The sequence below is a fragment of the Zonotrichia leucophrys genome, chromosome 2, assembly GCF_028769735.1.
Source record: "Zonotrichia leucophrys gambelii isolate GWCS_2022_RI chromosome 2, RI_Zleu_2.0, whole genome shotgun sequence".
Lineage (NCBI taxonomy): Eukaryota > Metazoa > Chordata > Aves > Passeriformes > Passerellidae > Zonotrichia > Zonotrichia leucophrys.
The window spans coordinates 36,137,225-36,155,387 of NC_088171.1; the positions used below are offsets into that span (position 1 = coordinate 36,137,225).

Below are 18,163 nucleotides of genomic sequence, written 5' to 3' on the forward strand. Positions count from 1 at the left end.
ACGCATCGAGAGAAAACAAAACCTTCATTTAAAATAAAGACAACAGACAAATTTCTCCAAGTTCATACAATCTTTCAGCTGTAAAGATATTTTACATTGCTTAGCTCCACACTGTTTAAAAAACAAAACAAAACAAAGAAAAACGCATTATCAATTAGTAATTTTAAACTACTTATTATAAAAACAATCTTGAAATTAATGGGCTTTGCAAAAAAGATGTAATTGCTTTGTTAAGCAGAGCCAAACACTCTAGGCCAGTGAGAAAAGCCCAGATCTGAAAATGGTGAGGAAGTCACCTGGCTGAGGACAGACAACTAAAAGCAGCCAGCAAGGATACAGAGCATTCACTAAAGAGCTACTGCACAAACTACAGCTCAAACATTTCTTCATCCAGAATCTCCACCATAGCTGTTCATCACAGACAGGCACTTCAATAACACTGTGCTATCTCAGTAACAAGCTGGCTAAAGGATCAAGGCCAGTCAATTGAAAAGGCAGAGTGTAATTACTTCATCACAATAGTGTAATATACTTCATTACAATATTCAATAACATACATTATAAAGCCAATGCCTGATTTCTATTTGCATAGTATCAATTAAGAAATCCAGAGAAGTTTGAGTAAATGCCAGCTGGGTTAGCAGGCTACAACTTGCAGGGAGACCACTTGGTTGCCCAACTGGTCCAACCAAACTTCTGCCAGGCATTGCTGCTGTGACAACCCCCAAATGCAGGAGGTCTTGGGCTGTGGAATGATTTGCAGTCAGGTCACGTAGCTGTGACATCTCTTCTGGGTTTCTGTGGCTCTAATAATCCTCCACCATTGTTCCTTCTGCAGCTTCCCCTTCTCTGTGTACTTGCCTCTATTCATTCAGTGTCAAGGAAAATGCTTCAAATTCTGCTCAGCAGAGATCCGTGCACTGCTCCTGTCTCAGGCGTAGCCATTCGGATGGCGCCTGAGGGTGAGGTCTGGCACAGGTCTCGGTGCATCTACAGCACCAAGGGACTGTCCTTGCTGGTGCCACTGGCAGCTCTAAAAGCAGGGCAGTCTCCTAAGTACCAGCACAGATCACAACTAATTCTGATGCCAAGAGCAGGACAAGTTCCCCTCCCTGGCTCCACCCTGCAGCATCTCTCACTGTGTGGGACAGAAATGCCCACAATGAGCTCAACAGGAAGATTCATATTCAGGTGCATTTGGGAGTCTGAAGTCCTGCACTACCTTGTAGTCCACAAGTTCAAGGTGTACAACATCCAAGTAAAAAGCACCCAAGTAATTTTAAATAACAGATGGCTTTAATGCAAAGTGCATGACAGACTTCTATCCAGACTTTAGGAAGGCAGGGAAAACAAGGCAATCCTCATTCTACCAGCAAGTGTTTCAACTACTTCAAAGGAATCATCTTTATTTTAGAAGTAGGTCCAGATCAAGTTTTAGGATAGAGCTCAGGAGCAGTTACTGCTTTGTACAACTGCACATAGGTATTAAACCAGTAAGCACATTATGGAAAGTAACTGTAGCTAGAAATCAAGAAAACAGCAAGCAGGGGACAGTCTATTGAGCTATTTTTCACTCAGGACAGTTGAACTATTTTTCACTCAGGACAGACCTTGTGCTTGATGCTTTGAACAGAGCAAGACAAGAGTCCCTGCCCAAAGGAGCACACAATCCAAGGAAACACAGAGAAGTCAAGCACAGAACGCACCAGCTGACCATGCGATAGGGCCGTACAGAAGTGCAGCGCAGCGGATGGTTTCATTGTTAGTAAGGTACCACAGCACTTAAACAGCTCAGAGTTAACAGTGACAGTCTGCAGAAGAGATACATTTTGAGAGGATTCAGAAGCAAGGGCCAGGGCTCGCCACACCTGGATCATGACTGCATTTCAGGCATGTAAGGCAGAACAGAAGGCTCAGAACTGATACTCAGATGCACACCATTCATATCTACGGTTGCTGGAGGTTGTGTGAAGGTAAGATGACACACAAAGTTTATTAAAGCTGGTCACATTCAATACCATTCCTTTCACTAATGTGACTTGATAAAAGTTTAAAGAAGAAAAAGAAGCAGTCATCTGCTATTTTAAGGATTTTATTTGTTTGTTTGTTTGACCCCTTCCCCCCTCCCCCCTTTTAAAGACTTCTAGGGTCTTGAATACTCATGTTCCTTCTGGAGCAGTGCATCCCAGTTCATCATAAAAAGGTCAATGTAAGGATTAAACAAAATACTTGCTTCTGTTAAAAGTTCTCTGTTCTCTAAAAGCTGTGTTTATAATTAATACACAATTGAAGGTCTCGAGCTCCTGGCTTTCATAAGCAGGAATGAAATAACCCAGTTTTATTCCTGACTTAGACATAGCAAGATGAAGTAACTGCTTACACCACAGAAGACTGACATCTGTGTCCTACACCACATTAACTTATATTAACTCCACTATATCAAATTCAAATTTATAAGAACAAATTGTAATTTTATGACACTTAACTGCAGAGTGATAATTCATAAGCCAGGGAAACAGCAGATATAAATACTTTATATTTCCTTTGAAGATGATGTTGGTAAATGAACTGACTCCACTGAAATACTCTCAACTCAGTTCTCCTGTAATGGTCCTCATAATCTGCACTTGTACCTGTGCAAGGCTTCACAGAACAACAACAACAAAATATTGACTATCTTCATTTGTAGATGGGGCAATAGAAGCAGAGTGAGTTGGGGCAGCATCCTTGCACAACAAAAAACAAGAGTCTGCATGATGGACCCTGACTTAAGGCTGAGGCTCCCCCTACCCAAATGCAGAGCTGCCCCCTCCCCTGGGCCTTGAGAGTTGCCAGGAAGGTGTCCAGAGGAAAATCAGAGGGTTGGTGATGTGGTCAGTGCAATGAGAGTTCTCAAGACCAACTGAATGAGGTATTAGCACTGGGAAAGAGATGAGAGTCTGAGGCAGAAGTCATCTTATAACAACTTGCAGAAAAATTCCTTCCAAGAAAACTGGACATCTCCAGTATAAACCAAAATACAAGTTAAATACTCAGGGAAAAAACTTCACTACAAAACAAAACACACAAAGAAACCCTCCTGAAATGTTGATTGAGTGACAAAACTTCATATGGTATCAAATGAAAGAAAAAGCCAATAATTTCATTTAAGATGGGCAAATTTGCATTAATAATGTCCAATTCAACAGAATTTTGTAGATGAAGGTGATGGCAGTTTCATCATGACTGGTGCAGAAAAATGGGGAAAATAAAAAGAAATTTGAATAAGAACTGATACAGAGCTGAGAATGAACCCTCAACACAACCACTTTGGGGAAGTATACTGGAGAGTAAATTTGCTGTTTCAGCTGCATTTAACCTATTAAGAACCAAGAGGATTAAATTTTTTCTACTGACATTAGTTCTTAAACAAAAATGATCTCACCATTTTAAGAGATACTCTATGACAAAAGCAGTGTGACTTCAAATTCAGAATTTTAAAAATCTTATAAACAATTTATAAACTGAAATGCAGGTAACTGGAGTGATGCTGGTTTTTTTCAAAGCTCATGTTTTTCAATAATGCTCAGATATAGCAGCAGAAGACTCAATTTATACAGCTATAGATACAAATAGAGATTGCTTGCAGAAAGTCAATGTAGCTTTTACAGAAAGGACAAATTCAAAAACAAAAAGTGGATCATCACTCCATAACAGCTGAGGCTCTGCTGGTTACATGTTCTATATAAGGAACCAAGACAGATTCCATGTAAAACACTAAAACTTTCTACAACCAAAATTAAACTCCCTTATCATCTAATTCTGTATGAAATGCCAATCTTGTTTGGCAGATCACTGAACTTATCTGGACTACACTGAAGTAAGAGAATGTCAGTGTTGTGATGCAAAATATCCCACTGCCTATTTCTTCAGTCAGAAAAAGAATCCATCAAGGCTGCTTGATATAGTCTCAAGGCTGCTTAAAATGGTATAAACAAAGCAACTGCTATTAGAAAGAACCATAGTAAGGAAAAATAATAGATAGTGCTCAGACTTACTTTAAAATTTAAAATGTGAGGAGAATAAAAAAGAAGATTTTTAGATCCCCAGGCTGCCAGGGTACTTTGACACAAATGTTTTCCTCTGTTATGTCAAAGATCCATCCTAACAAGGGACTGGCTGGCTGTATATGAGAAGCCCACAAAAATGCAAATGTCTCCAGTCAGCATACATGTGATGAGAAGCAAAAATAAAAAAAGATATATCTTTTAATCTTTTCATTTGAGGGAGTTTCTTTTAGCACTTACTCTTGTGCCCTATTTTAGGCAAGGAATGATCTTTAAGTCACCCATGTTACTTGAAGCGGTGTAATTTGAGAAACACACAGAGAGTGTCACAGTGAACATTAAAAGAGGAAAAAATTTCCAATCTGGAAATATAATTAAAACTAGTAATTAGGCACATCACTTTTGGAATAAAAAATAAAAAACAAACCCAAACAAAGTCAAAAAGCAAACAATCCATTGCTTCACCCCTCCCCAGATCCCAGCTCCTGCTTTTATGGCATAAGTGACAGAGCCTTACACTTTCAAAAGCACAGCTTAAGAGGACCACAGATTTCTTATATGAAAATATGTGAATTAATCAGTAAATCTAATTTTCTTTTGTTTTACAAGATGTAGGATTTATTCTCATGATAAAGCGGTTACTTCTTACTTCTAAGTGCCAAAAACTCTGAAGAGCCAGAAGCTTGAGAGCAGTAACTGTGAGCTGTAAATCATACCAGCTTTTAAAAGCTAACACCAATATACCTACTGTGACAAAACAAATAGCAATTCAATCCAGCTTAACAGCTGAAAGTTATATTTTATTTTGAGCATTATGTTTTTCTGACCATTTTTGGTATGCCAAAGCTAGTGCATTTATAGGTGCATCATAAAACTACTTTTATAGTGCATCATAGAACTACAAATGCAAGCCAAACTTTTCTGTGCTGTGACCTGCATCGTTCTCAAAGTTTTCACTCTCCCTACTTCTGCTGCTTTGCTAAAATGATCCACCAGCAACGCATTTTTTTCTGTGAGGGCAACCTACTGCAAGGCTCATCTGGAGTTTCCACAGTTACTGTTTTTCAAGGAGTTGAGTTTAGAAGCACAGTTCCTTACAGGAAAACAAAGTTAGATTTTTCTTACCATTTTCATCTACAGCAAGTACACTTGCTCCCTTCCCTAAAAGCTCTTGAACTACAACCGTTAGTCCATTTCGAGCAGCAACATGCAGAGGTCTGTGAAGAAAAGCAAACTCATATATAAACCTTAGAACAAGCCATGAAGTAAGATAGGTAACTTGCATCTAGTTAAATGTAATACTTATACTTCTATGTTATTTATACATTATACAAATATTGTAAATGTAATAACTAAGATGGAAAACTCAGCAAATCTCTTTTCTTATTGCAAAGAAACTCTAAAATACCAATTGTGAACTTTCTTCTTTCCATGGCAGCACACAGGGAGGAAGCAGCTGCAAGTAAAGATGTGCCTACTTATGGAGTTTATCATGTTAAAAAGTCAGAAACACTTGGCAGCCTACTGCTGATAAATCCCCCACTCAACTGCTGTAACAGATCCTGTCACATGTGAGAGTAACTGCATATCACTGCCATCCCTCACTGGAGCTCTACAGCAGAACGGCAGCCCTTTGCTGCTACATGTAAATATCCATAAGAGATGCAGAAACACTTCATCAATCTGCCTTCTAGAAACCACTATATTCCATTGTGATTAGAGATGAAAAAATATTTCACAGTATAATGCATGAAGTAAGAAAAGCAGATTACTTTTCAAAAACTCAAACTGCTAACCGTAAATCAATTTTGTGTTGACTTGCTCTATAAAGAAAAGTGTAGCTTTATCTCAAATATTCTAATTATATATTTTTCAAATGCAACAGTTTTTCAAAATTGGTTCCCATTGACTTAAATAAAACTTTATTATCATGCAGCAGGAAACAGAATTATCAGCTTACTTCCCTTCTGCTTTATATTGCTCTTCATTCATTCTAAGATTCCTGAAGTTGTTTGAATTAACTATAAGCTGGAAACAAATGCCTTACTTATATATCAAAAATGCAAAAGATACAAACAGGAGCAACTGTATCTATGGTGCTTGCATTAAAGTATTAAAAATGCAAGAATTACCAACCCCACAGATATACTGAAAAATGTACTGTAATTAAAGTAATTTTAATGTAGAGACCAACAATTTTAATGCTTATCTTGCCACAAAGAAGGACTTTGTTTAAGCTGTTCAGAAAGTCAATTTAGTTATTAAATATTTGCTAAAGCAGTGTTATTTAAACAACAAGTTAAAACCTTGCAATTTATATAAACACTTCATAGAGGTGCAAATGTGTACCTATTTTATCCCATGACATCTCTTGATCAAACTATTTGAGCCAAGGCATGTGGGTGGAATTACATGAGCCTGTGGTAGCATACTTTCCCACATCTGTTCCCATCTCCTTTTTGCTTTTCCTTCTCCCAAGATATCCTTGTTTAAAGCCAGAAATGAGGCAATCAATCCTTTCCTGCTTTCTGGTTATTTCATGCTGCCTGAGGTGCACCATGGTGAGCAGCAAAAGCAAAGGAAGAATTCTTACTATTTTAACTCCTTAATTCAAGCAGGTCTCAGGGAATACTTGGAAGCTCTGTATGAGCTTGAATATGGCAAGATTCCAGAAGGGATGTAAGGCCAGAATAATATGTGAGTTGCTTACAAGTTCCAGTGTGAGGAGTTTTTTGGTGGAGTTTTAGGCTTTTTTCCCCCTAAATGGTCTGTGATGCCATTACTGAAGCAGTCTAATAATTCATATGCATAGCTCAGCTACACACTGTGTGCCAAGTATTCCCTGAACACAAACCCATTCTCCAAAAGGAAAAAAATGCATTAGAGTCATTTTAGTAGCCCATCCTGATTGGTATGACATACCACACATTTCTAAGGTTTCCTTGTGATTTAGGCTAACCAAATAGATTTAATTCTATTTGAGAGACCATCTTCAGGGAGGTTTAAGAATAGTGTATTCTCCATGATATTTAACAGACAATAACGTTTCACCCTTGAAACACCAAACAGAAAGCATGCTGAAGAATAAAAGCACACTTCAGGCAGTTATTTTTTTTTAAAGTAGATAGCTAAGACTTTGAAGACCAAGTCTTAGTTTGCCTCAAGTTGTTAAATGAAGTGGTTTTTAATTGAAAAACTGGATAATTTTTAAAATAGAAAAATCTCAGTTTACAGGTAATCTCAGTGGATTGCCGTAACTCCACACATGAATCACAATAATGTAAGTTTTACTTTTCATTCTATTCACCCACAAGAAAAAAAAACATCCAGAGCTGTAAGTACGAGCACAACACCCTTTCAATTCCAAATTGGTTCAACTCTTGGTACCTATTAACAGTTGAAATTCAATGAGGTTGAAAAAAAATCTGAAAAATATTCCTCTTTATGAGCAAGATACACACCAAGAACTCATCTTTCAAACACTCTCCCTGCTGATACGTACGTTTGCAAGGCTGCGTTGGTGGCGTTGATGAGGTTTCTATCTGTAATCTTCTCCAGGATTAACAAGGCACTAGTTTCATGACCCTTAACACAGAACAAACATCTGTCACATCACAAATATTCCTCACAAATTGCTTTGAGTGCTTTCTCAAAGTAACAATACTTTCAAACAGTGCTCGATAACACAAAGCTCAGCACTGGTAAGTCAGACTGTGCACACACCTTGCTGCAAGCCAAATGGAGTGCTGTGTTCTTAGAATTGTCTTGCAAAGTCAGATCAGCCTTAGCACTGCTAACCAGCACCTCTGGGGAAATAAAGACTTTTATTAACTAAAAACATATTCCTTAAAATCCAAACGGGAAAATGAAAACAGAATTCTGGCAAAATATATTCATAAGAGCATTAACTGTAAGGCTACTTCACCCACAGTAAGATTAACAGAGCTAAGAGCAGAAATACATAAAGCTTTCCTTTACCAACTGTATTCGTCTGTCCATTTTCTGCAGCCATCATTAAAGGTGTTTTCCCAGAAGAATCTACAGCATTTACTTGAGCACTGTGACCAAGCAGAAGCTGTAGACACTCAACGTGATCTGTAAAAGCTGCTGCATGCAGAGGTGTTCTACAACAGATCAAAAGACAATATGGCCATGTTCAGCCATGCTTTCTACTGTATTCAAAGGGGCATCCCTGCCTCTGATCCTACAAATAAAAAAGACTCTGCAGTCTCTCCCACTGATCCTTTGCAATCAGTATTGCTGGAGTTGTGACTGCTGCTTTTATAAAAGTCCCTTTCCAGGTTCAACTAATGCCACCCACACAGTTTATGATAGAAATACAATTTGATTCACAAAAAATAAAAGATGCATAAAGCTCTATTCACAAAATGAAAACATTTAAAACGTGCTCTAAGTTGCCTGTATAATAAAAAGTCAATTCAAGTTTACTGAATAAGAACAGGATTTAAAAAATCTAAAATTTATTTCTAGCACAGAATAAAACAAAAACCTTCAAAGAATAAAATGGGAAAATGAGGAATTAATGTCAAGTAGTAAATACAAACCCCCCAAATGACTGAAGAATTAGGCACAGCCACTGTATGACATTACAGACATTCCTTCTGCATTTGCACACTTACCTTCCTTTTGAATCTGTTGAATTTACAATACCACCACCTAGTGTATCAATTAACATTTCTGCAGCACCTTCATTGTCATTTATCCTATAATGAATTAAACAGACTGTTATTTACAGAATGATAAATCTTTTGTTAAATACAGCAATGAAATTTATGAAGAATAATTTTGTACTTCCTTACACAGCACAATGCAAGGGACTGAAAGAATTTCCTTCCATTTTCTGAAAAACTTCCTGTTCCAGGAGCAGTTCTACACAACTGTCGTGACCTAAAGCAAATGTAAGAGTTAGGTATTGAAAAGAAGGCAAAAGGTTTAACTATGGCTTACAATGAAAAATATGTATCTAGATTAGATTAGGCAGTATTGTATTTGAAAATTTAAAAGAAAACTGGTTATATTCAACAGGGCTGAATATTCAACATTTAGGTACCAATACAATCTTGGAATCCTGCAAATCAAACTGACACGTAATACTGTAAACTTGATGAAATTTCTAAGGTACCTCATGCTGTCTGAAGAACACCCAGAACACCTAATTGAATTCTTTACACCTCTGCATTGCAAACTCTTCTGTACATTCATCACTTCATCTCCATGAAAACAACTCCACCATTTGAGGTTTATTTTTGTTCCATATTTAGTTGAAATTATCACTCAGCTGCATCAGCTCAGTAGTTATTCACTTAATAATAATTGGTGAAATTAAGGTCTAATCTCTTACTTCTTGGTTTTTCTCTATCATGTCATTCAAAGATGAAATAAAAACCAACCTCTACTATGTTCTAAATGAACACACAGAAAAAAATCTTTAGCAAAGGTGCTGAATGATTTTCTTACATTTTAAGGTCTCCCTCACTCTCAAATCCATGAAAAATATCAGTGAAGAAGAAAAAAAATTCTTATTGAATCACTTTTATATACTTGAGATTCTTATGCCTACCATATTTGATATGAAGCAAGTTTAATATAGGTTTAACCTGAAACCATTCCTCTTGATGAAAGTTATTTTTTGGGATGTCTGTGACACATTTCTATTCAAAAGTATTATGCTGAATTTCTTTAAAGACTCCTTGAGACATAAAGCTAAGATAGTATATGGCAAAAATGTAGGACAAAAGTAAATATCTCTTGTGTATCAGACGCTAATACATTTGTTATAGGTAAAAGTTAAGTTAAAATAGGATATAGTTCAATTATATTGTATTAATTATGTTCTATTATTTGTATTATGTTAAAGGGGAGGGGCTTATTAGAATGTGCTAGAAGGGTGCGGGGTTTGGTGAAACGGGTCTGGTCGGGCAAGGCAAGGTCGAAGAGAGATTGGATGAAAGATCTGACCAATCATTCGAAGCCCTGCAGAAACAATTGGTCCAGAATGAGCGGCAGTAAAGACCAATGAGAAGCCTGGAAATGGACCAATCATCATGAGGATCCAAAATGCACCAATCCTGGACTTAAGGGGGACTATAAATGTGGGGAGTTTGTTTCGGTCAGGGTCGTTCTTCTTTTGGGATACTTTTTGTTTGGGAGAACCCAGTGCACTTGGGATCAGCACACTGTTTCGTTTTTGGCTCGCTGTGTGGGTGCCTGGGCTTATCTTGGGCACTCTGTTCCTTGTAGCTATTTTACTAAACGAGAACCTCGTTCTCTGGAGAAAGTTTGGCCTCATTCGTATCCATAACAATTCCTCTTCAAGATATCCTGTCATTTTCTCTCATTCACTGAAAGGAACTGAAAGAGGATGTTGCTTTTGTATGAATATTAAGTTATGAATACATCTACCCCAATACCAATAAATAAATACGGAGCTGCCCTTGGATGCATTTACCATTGTAGCAGGCCCAGTGCAGCGATGTGTAGCCGTGATTGTCTGCCATGGCAGGGGCGGCGTCGCCAGCGGCGGCCGCCTGCAGCAGAGCGCCCAGCACGCCGATGTGGCCGCACGCCGCCGACAGGTGGATGGGCGTGCGGCCCCGGCAGTCCCGCAGCAAGCACTTGGCACCGTGCTGGAGCAGCGCTTCCACACATTCCTCGTGCCCAGTAACTGCCTGGGAGAGAGACAGCAAAGGGCCAGTTTGGAAATATTCACGTATGTAAGCCGAGGTGTAGAACCCAAGCAAGCAAACCTCAGGCAAATTCTGGCATTTTTAAGGCGTAACAAAATAAGCAAAATAAGTTGCTATTTTTATTCCTAAAAACAAACATTCTGTTGGGAAAATAGCAATGTATTATAATACTCATGTCAGAATATTTTCCTGGAATAACACTGAATGAACTACTAATCTCTTGGGCTCATTCAATTGTCTTATCTGGCAGATACTATAAGCAAAATATTTGGCATGTGGCACGTTATTACAGTGACTTTAGGAGGTCACTGGGTGAGAGAAGGACGAGAATCTTGTTCTTTGATCAGAAGGCTTGATTTATTGATATATAATATATAATACATTATAACTATACTAAAAAGAATAAAGAGAGAGCTTGCAGAGACTGCTAAGCTAAGAATAGAATCGAAGGAATTTCAAAACAAGAGAGTTCTCTTGTCTCTGTGTTCTAGAGAGCTTGCTCTGTGATTGGCTTTTAATTGTACACATGGAACATGAACTAATCTCAGGTGTATCTTATTGCATTCTACAGCAGTTGATAATCATTGTTTACATTCTCTGTCTGGGGCCTCAGCTTCCCAGAAAATGAATAAGTTTCAAAGAAAGGATTTCTATGAAAAAATGTCTGCGACAGCACGTATCATGCTTTTCTTCCTCCCATTAACACTACCTTCCCCCCCACAAAAAACTGCACTCTAGGACCTCTCCAGTCAACACTTTACAGCAAGATTAGGAGGTTGTAGAAGTCAAAAGGAATTCTGAGGGTAGCAAACAGGCAGAACGCACCCTTCGAATGCAACTAAAAATACAATTAAAAATTAAAATGGCAAGATGAGAATAATGAGACATTAATTAACACTACATATTAAGTCTTTATTTGAAATTAACATGTAGGAAACTGGAAATGAAAGAAAGGGAATATTCTCTTACCCCTCTGTGTAATGCTGTCCTTCCCCACTTATCTTTGGCATCTACATTTGCTCCTTTGTTAAGGAGTGAATAAACACAGTCCGTGTGCCCATTGAGAACTGACAACATCAGAGGAGTCCTAAGCAGAGACAGAAATAAAGTGGAAATCTACACTTGGAAATTTAACAGACTAGCACTCAGTTCAAGCACAACAACTGCTATCCTTGCACTCAACACTGTTAAGATTTACATCATCAATGACCTTCCACTCATTTGCTTTTTAGATTTGAGAAAATAAAGTAACATGCCCCAGTTCAGAAGTCCTCATTAAGTAACTAGAATCCATTTTCTCAGCATCTGGGCAGTAAGACACATTTTAGTTTCCTCCACTGAACATTTTTCACTCTCAACTTCATGTTTATTGCAATAATTTCCTTTTAAAACCAGTTAAAAATAATTACTGTAAAGTATTTAGCTTTTTCTTTTACAAAATGCATTGACTTGTGTAGAACAGAATGTCCATCATTTAAACTCACTGTCCATTTCCATCTTGAATGTCCACTGCATTCTGTGGCTCTGCATTTCCTATCAATAGCCGCAAACATTCTGAATGACCATTTGTAGCTGTAAAACATTATAAAAATATGGGGTTTACATTAATTGCCTTTGAGTAGAGAGCTCAAACAGAATGGCAACCTATCTGCTCAGACTAAAGCCCATTAGCTTAAAAACCCTCTGTACAATTTTACCATTGTTATAACTTAAATTTAAATATGAATACTAGAAAATTTCAGAAATCAGGTATTCTCAACTGTACAGTGTTAGAAACAACTGATTCCAACTATGAACTGCCAACAGATTTTATGTATATATTAATGAAGTTGCATATATTAAAAGTAATTGGAATATATGCTTATACAACACACACAAGAAGGAACATTAAAATATCGGAATTAGCATAATTTTTGCTTGCTTTAAGGCACTGGGAAACACATACCTAGCAAATCATAGTCAGATTTTGTTAGCAAGTGTAGCATGCACATAGTTATAAAATAATGGAAATCACATTTAGAAAGGGGAAGGAAATGTAATGCATTGATGTAATAAACCAAGCAGTTAAAAAAAAGGAAAATGAACAAACAGAAAATTGAGAAATCTCATTTAAATGCAACTCATGAAAGATAAAATGATTGCTTCTTGGAAGGGAAATTATTTCTGACCTACAGCTGCAGTATTCAGCTCACACAAGCACAGCGACAATTCATGTTTCTGTAGCTGACAGACATGCTAACACAAGTTAGGAAAGCTCAATCAAATAGAATAATGCAGCTTGTGCTCATGGACAACAAAACAAGTTGTCAAGAATGATGATGTTTTGTACATAATGCTCTTTTTAACTGCAGCACTTCTGTAATGCCATTACTATAAATGCCAAATTTAATAAGCCTATTTTTAATGCGAGGGAAAAAAAAAGACTCTAGTGTGGATTCTAGACTCAGAGAAAGGCAGGCCTAGAGATGTTTTCTAGGAAAGTCAGCAAGAAAACACTGCAAAGGATTTGCTGTTATTTTGAAAATGCTCAGGAGTCATTGAAATCCTTGGAAAAAAATCAAAGTAAGTTTTCATGTCTCTTCTCAAACTGCCAAAATTCTCCAAGACTCCAGTCATTTTTAGAAGCATTTTACTGCCAAGACAGGCAACGCAATTTGCATTTCTAAATTTGGGCCTGCAGTTTGGCCTGTGTGAAAGATGAGGAGAGAAGCAGGGACATGTCACTGCACCTGTCAGCACAGCCACTTGAATGGACAAGGACAATGCACCCTTCCAGAGGGAAGTGTGGAACTGCACTCTTGGACTCCACTGGTTTATTGGATTAATCCTGGTTCCTGCCTGCAACTCTCTTGCTACATGTTTCTTAGCACAGCATTTACCTTAAAAGTCATCCTCTGTCCCTAAATACTATTTCTTACAACATTAATGACAGAGACTTCTAAACAGATTATACACTTCAAAAGCCAAAATTTTAGAGGTTAGCAGCAAGCACATACCTGCAGCATGAATTGGGGTCCTCTTTACAACATAATCTTTCACCAAGATTGATGCTCCCTGATTAATGAGCACATCTACACATTCCACGTGTCCCTTAAAGGCAGCAAGATCCAGTGGTGTCCTCCCATTGTTATTCCTCACATCAAGGTCCAGCAGTGACTGTACCAGCACTTCCAGAGCTTGATGGTGGCCATGATAGGCCTACAAGAATAAGAAAATTCTTCAATTTTCCCATCCTTCACATTTTTCCCTTTCTTGCCAGAACTACATAAATGAAACTATAAAGAGACTATCCTTACTTTAGCATGCAGAAGAGCAACTGATGCAGCACAAGAGTAGTTACAACAGTTACAACTAATTAAAAAACCCCACAATTTCAGCAAGAAGATTGGTGTTTTTTTCCTATTTTATCCCCTCAGTCAGCAACTGCAACTACTCCCAGAAAATCATCTGTCTTCAATCTGCATAAAAACCAGTATTTTGACTACTGCACAATGTTTTATCGCTTTATGTTGTAGTTACATCATCCTCAGATTATTTCAAGCAAGGAACATAAGCAAACTTAAGTATTGCTTTTAGCTTTTTACATAAAGTATTAAAAAAGCACCTGTAATAAGAATGCAGTAAAATAGCTTTCATTTACCACTACCAAAGATTATTTTTTACTTATACATATATATATATATATATATATATATGTATGTATATATATATATATATGTACTGCATGAGACTATTTTCAGAAAGTATAGAGTGGTTTTTCAATTGCTTTAAATTCAGTGAAAAGATCAAAGCTACACATTGAGCTGGTTACTCTGTATTTGGAATATTTTATTATAGACAGAATTTCATCACTGTCCTACACTACTCCTTGTGCAAATCTTTCCTAAAGTACTGAGGACAAACATTTCTCATAGTAAACAATAAAGAGACTAAAACAACGTAATGATTAAAAAAGTCATAATTACTTATAGAACAAGTAGAATCTCATTAGCACAGATTTTAATTAGAAGATTCCACATGAAAGCTGTTCTGTGAAGCAAATTTCAAGTGAAATGCAAAAATCATCCTGTATACCTCATTCAGAAATATTAGTACATATGTGTTTGCATTTTGTTTAATAACCTATTTTGAAAAAATCCAAATGAATAAATCTGTGCAGCAACTGTTTGCTACCAGATGAGCTGTCATCACTAAAGAACTGAGAACTTACAGCTAAATGCAGTGGACTTATAGGTGCTCTGTTGTCTGAGTCATTCAGCATGTCAGTACCTGATGTCTCCATCAGCTTAGAGAGAAAAAGCCAGAGTGAGTGCAAAACCCCCTCACCTTTGAAAACACTCTGCAATAATTGCTACAGTTTCCCATAAACACAGATTGAAAAATAAAGGAGAAAAAGTAGGAAGAATAGTATAGAATTACAGATGTCCCGATCTTCAACATTTTAGAGTCTGAATGAACTGCAACATATCCCCTATGTTCATGTTCCAACCCCAGTAGTTTAATTTTGCATAATAATGCAATAATTCAATAAGAAACTAAATTGAAATTAGTATTTTTTCTGAAGTAGCAATATGAACAACGAATATAAAGGGGAGACAAGGACAAGTGACAACAGCAGCAGGAAAAAAAACCCCAAACATCAGCCAAGTAAGCATTCTGATTAGGTGAAAAGTCAGCAGAATACAATATGAAAGGCCCGACAGCAGGATGGATTTCTCAGAACTGGAAAACTATTCTCAGAGAGAAAAAATGGACTCAAAAAAAGCAAAAGCATTATAGCATTAAAATATCTATGTATATACATTTCTATTTGTGACTTTCAGAGGTGTTCTGAAGTTTTACTTCTGGGTCTTCTTCAAGACCATATTTAATTAAGTACATTAGTAGAATTAAAACATTCAAAATATTTGAAGAACACCAAATACATTCAAATTACATTTTCATTATCACACATGGTCAAACAACTGTTTAAGTAAAAAACTACATGGCTTAAAAATAATTTCCCATTTTAAAATTGTAAAATCCAATTAAATCTAAACTGTAGTTGAAATGAAATAATACATTAATGCATTGAAGAAATGGCTGAATAAGTCTAAAAAATAAGCAGTATTTTTAAAACTACATGTTCCCTTTTGCTCTATATCAGTACTTAAAAAGTGAAAAATAATAGACTTACAACATCTAGAGGTGTTTCACTTGCAATCTGTAATTAAAAACATCCAAAATTCATGTATGAATACATTTAAACATAAAAGAGCAATTTTAATAAAAATACTGAAGTTGTATAAGGCAGCGTATCAAATAGCACACATATTTTTGTAAAGGGAGCAATAAAAACTAACTATGACTTTATTATCTGAAATTCTATTCTGTGGCCACTAGTTACTGTAACTGCATGAACTATTTTATAAGGCACCCTTTCTTTACAGGTTCTCCCGTAATTTCAAATTGCTCCTTTCAAATAACATTCATGAAATTTCTTAAAAGTTCTCAGTGGGATAACTCGTGGTTGCTTTATTTCAGCCACCAGCAAAAAAAAAAAAAAAAAAGTAGTAGTGTATTTTAAATTAAGACACAAAAAACCCTAATATCCCACATCTTCAACCAGTTGTCTTGTCATCTGAGAATTTTTCATCTTTTTAAGCCAGTATCTAGCATCCTAGCTCCTCACCTTGCTTCTATTTTAGGAATACCAAATGCTTAAATTTATCTGCACTGAGGCTGAAAATTATAATTTTATTTTATAATTATTTTTTATAATTATAAAATCATAAAAAAAAAATGAACATCCAATATTGACCCAGCTGACAGCCAAGGAGGAGGAATGCCCTGGCCTCTGCAGCACACCCTGTGAGAGCAGCAGTGACACCTTCCACCCAGGATTTGTTCTCTTACCAGTTCAAGACACAAGCGATGACCGTAGGCAGCTGAGTAATGAACTGCATTGTATCCTTGCTTGTCTCGGATCCCGGGGTTGGCATCATTTCTTAGCAAGTATTCCAGGCACCTATTCAAATTGACATATGCAACCATGTATCTAAATGCTGAATTTCAACTTAATGCTAAGTGATAAATTGTTCCAATTCAACTGGAAAATAGAATACAGCACACAGGGACACTGATTTAATGTACAATATTGGCTAGGACTAGAGAAAGCTACCTTATTACAACAAACATAAAGGTCAATCACAAAGCTTCAAAATTTGAAATAATCCTTCTCTGCAGACATCCTGCATCTTCTGAGTTATCTGACTTGGTTAAAACTAGTATTTCATGGCTATTTCCCTCCAGCTAACACAACTGCAGTTACCTTTGCTAATATCAATGATTACTATTTCGTATGCTTTTCTGCTTTAATCCCTTCTAATGTAATATGCAAAGAAGAGAAGCAGATCTTCATGGTAGCATACAAGAATAACACACACACACACATATGCACTACCAGACACAACTTTTAAAATTTGTTTATACAGTAAATACTCAGTTGTTGTCATACATATATCTTACCATTCCTTACTTTCACTGGACAAATTTATAGCCCAGTTTCATCTCCATTCAGTTGGGAGGATGGGAAATGGGGGATTCAAGTCAGCTCACCCTCTCCCTAGTTTTCAGTTTTTAAGAGACTCCATGTGTGCACACTAATGACTGCAAGCAATAACTCTGCTGTTTCATACTTTTATGACGACTGTAATTTCAGCAACATTTTCCAAAGTCATTATTATGACCTTGAACTTGCTGGTGAAGCTGTTCATTATTCTGAAGTGCACAACAGGTCAATATGCCTTCTTTTCTCTGAGATCACTAAATATTTCCTTATCAGAGGTGCATTCTCACTTCCATAATTTTTTGCCCAGCTTAAACAAAGATTTGGTATGTAGTGAGAAAGGTAAAATTTCTTGAGTTTTAAAGAATAACACATGTAACATAAGATGCAAGTAACTTTAAAACTCATTCAGTATAGCTAATAAAAAGCTACTTGTAAAGCATATCTATGTTTTGAACTAATTAATTCAGGTTTTATTTGTCCACTAAATAAATGCCTAGACTTCATTAATGACAACTGTGCTTGCATGTTTTTGTTTGAATTAAAATGAGACGAGATTTATGAAAAGTCAAAGACAAATCAGTTTGTCTCATTAAGTAAGAATTACAGTTGTTACATTTCATTTGTCCAATCATCTAACTTTCTTTTTAATTTGCATCAGTAATTTTGTGTTACCATTCATAGGTGATTAATAAATGTCACTGGCTTTGGCTACCTAAATTTCTACAATACACTAAATACACTTCATGGAGCCAAGTCTGCTAAAAATCCTCAAGTACCCAATCTTTCCAGGTAATTATTTTCTATGTTTTTTTGCATCAAGAGAGAGATTACTTCCACATCTTTCACATAATTAACTGTCC

General features: G+C 36.6%; 1 protein-coding gene across 4 annotated transcripts in view; it reads right to left on the reverse strand.

The window, feature by feature from the left end:
• Positions 1-18,163, reverse strand: part of ANKRD28 (ankyrin repeat domain 28) — a 123,632-nt gene that overhangs the window by 2,003 nt on the left and 103,466 nt on the right. For 3 of the 4 annotated variants that reach the window (XM_064704579.1, XM_064704578.1, XM_064704577.1), the window contains exons 15-27: positions 16,649-16,760; positions 15,930-15,956; positions 14,964-15,038; positions 13,750-13,951; positions 12,238-12,325; positions 11,723-11,840; positions 10,516-10,735; positions 8,867-8,954; positions 8,687-8,770; positions 8,025-8,170; positions 7,770-7,852; positions 7,549-7,631; positions 5,172-5,263 (exon numbers count right to left, since the gene is read on the reverse strand). In XM_064704579.1, coding sequence (XP_064560649.1) covers positions 5,172-5,263; positions 7,549-7,631; positions 7,770-7,852; positions 8,025-8,170; positions 8,687-8,770; positions 8,867-8,954; positions 10,516-10,735; positions 11,723-11,840; positions 12,238-12,325; positions 13,750-13,951; positions 14,964-15,038; positions 15,930-15,956; positions 16,649-16,760 — 1,418 coding nt within the window. Of the gene's footprint in view, positions 1-1,706; positions 1,812-5,171; positions 5,264-7,548; positions 7,632-7,769; positions 7,853-8,024; positions 8,171-8,686; positions 8,771-8,866; positions 8,955-10,515; positions 10,736-11,722; positions 11,841-12,237; positions 12,326-13,749; positions 13,952-14,963; positions 15,039-15,929; positions 15,957-16,648; positions 16,761-18,163 lie in introns of all 4 variants that reach the window. The other variant, XR_010439121.1, reaches the window with a different exon arrangement.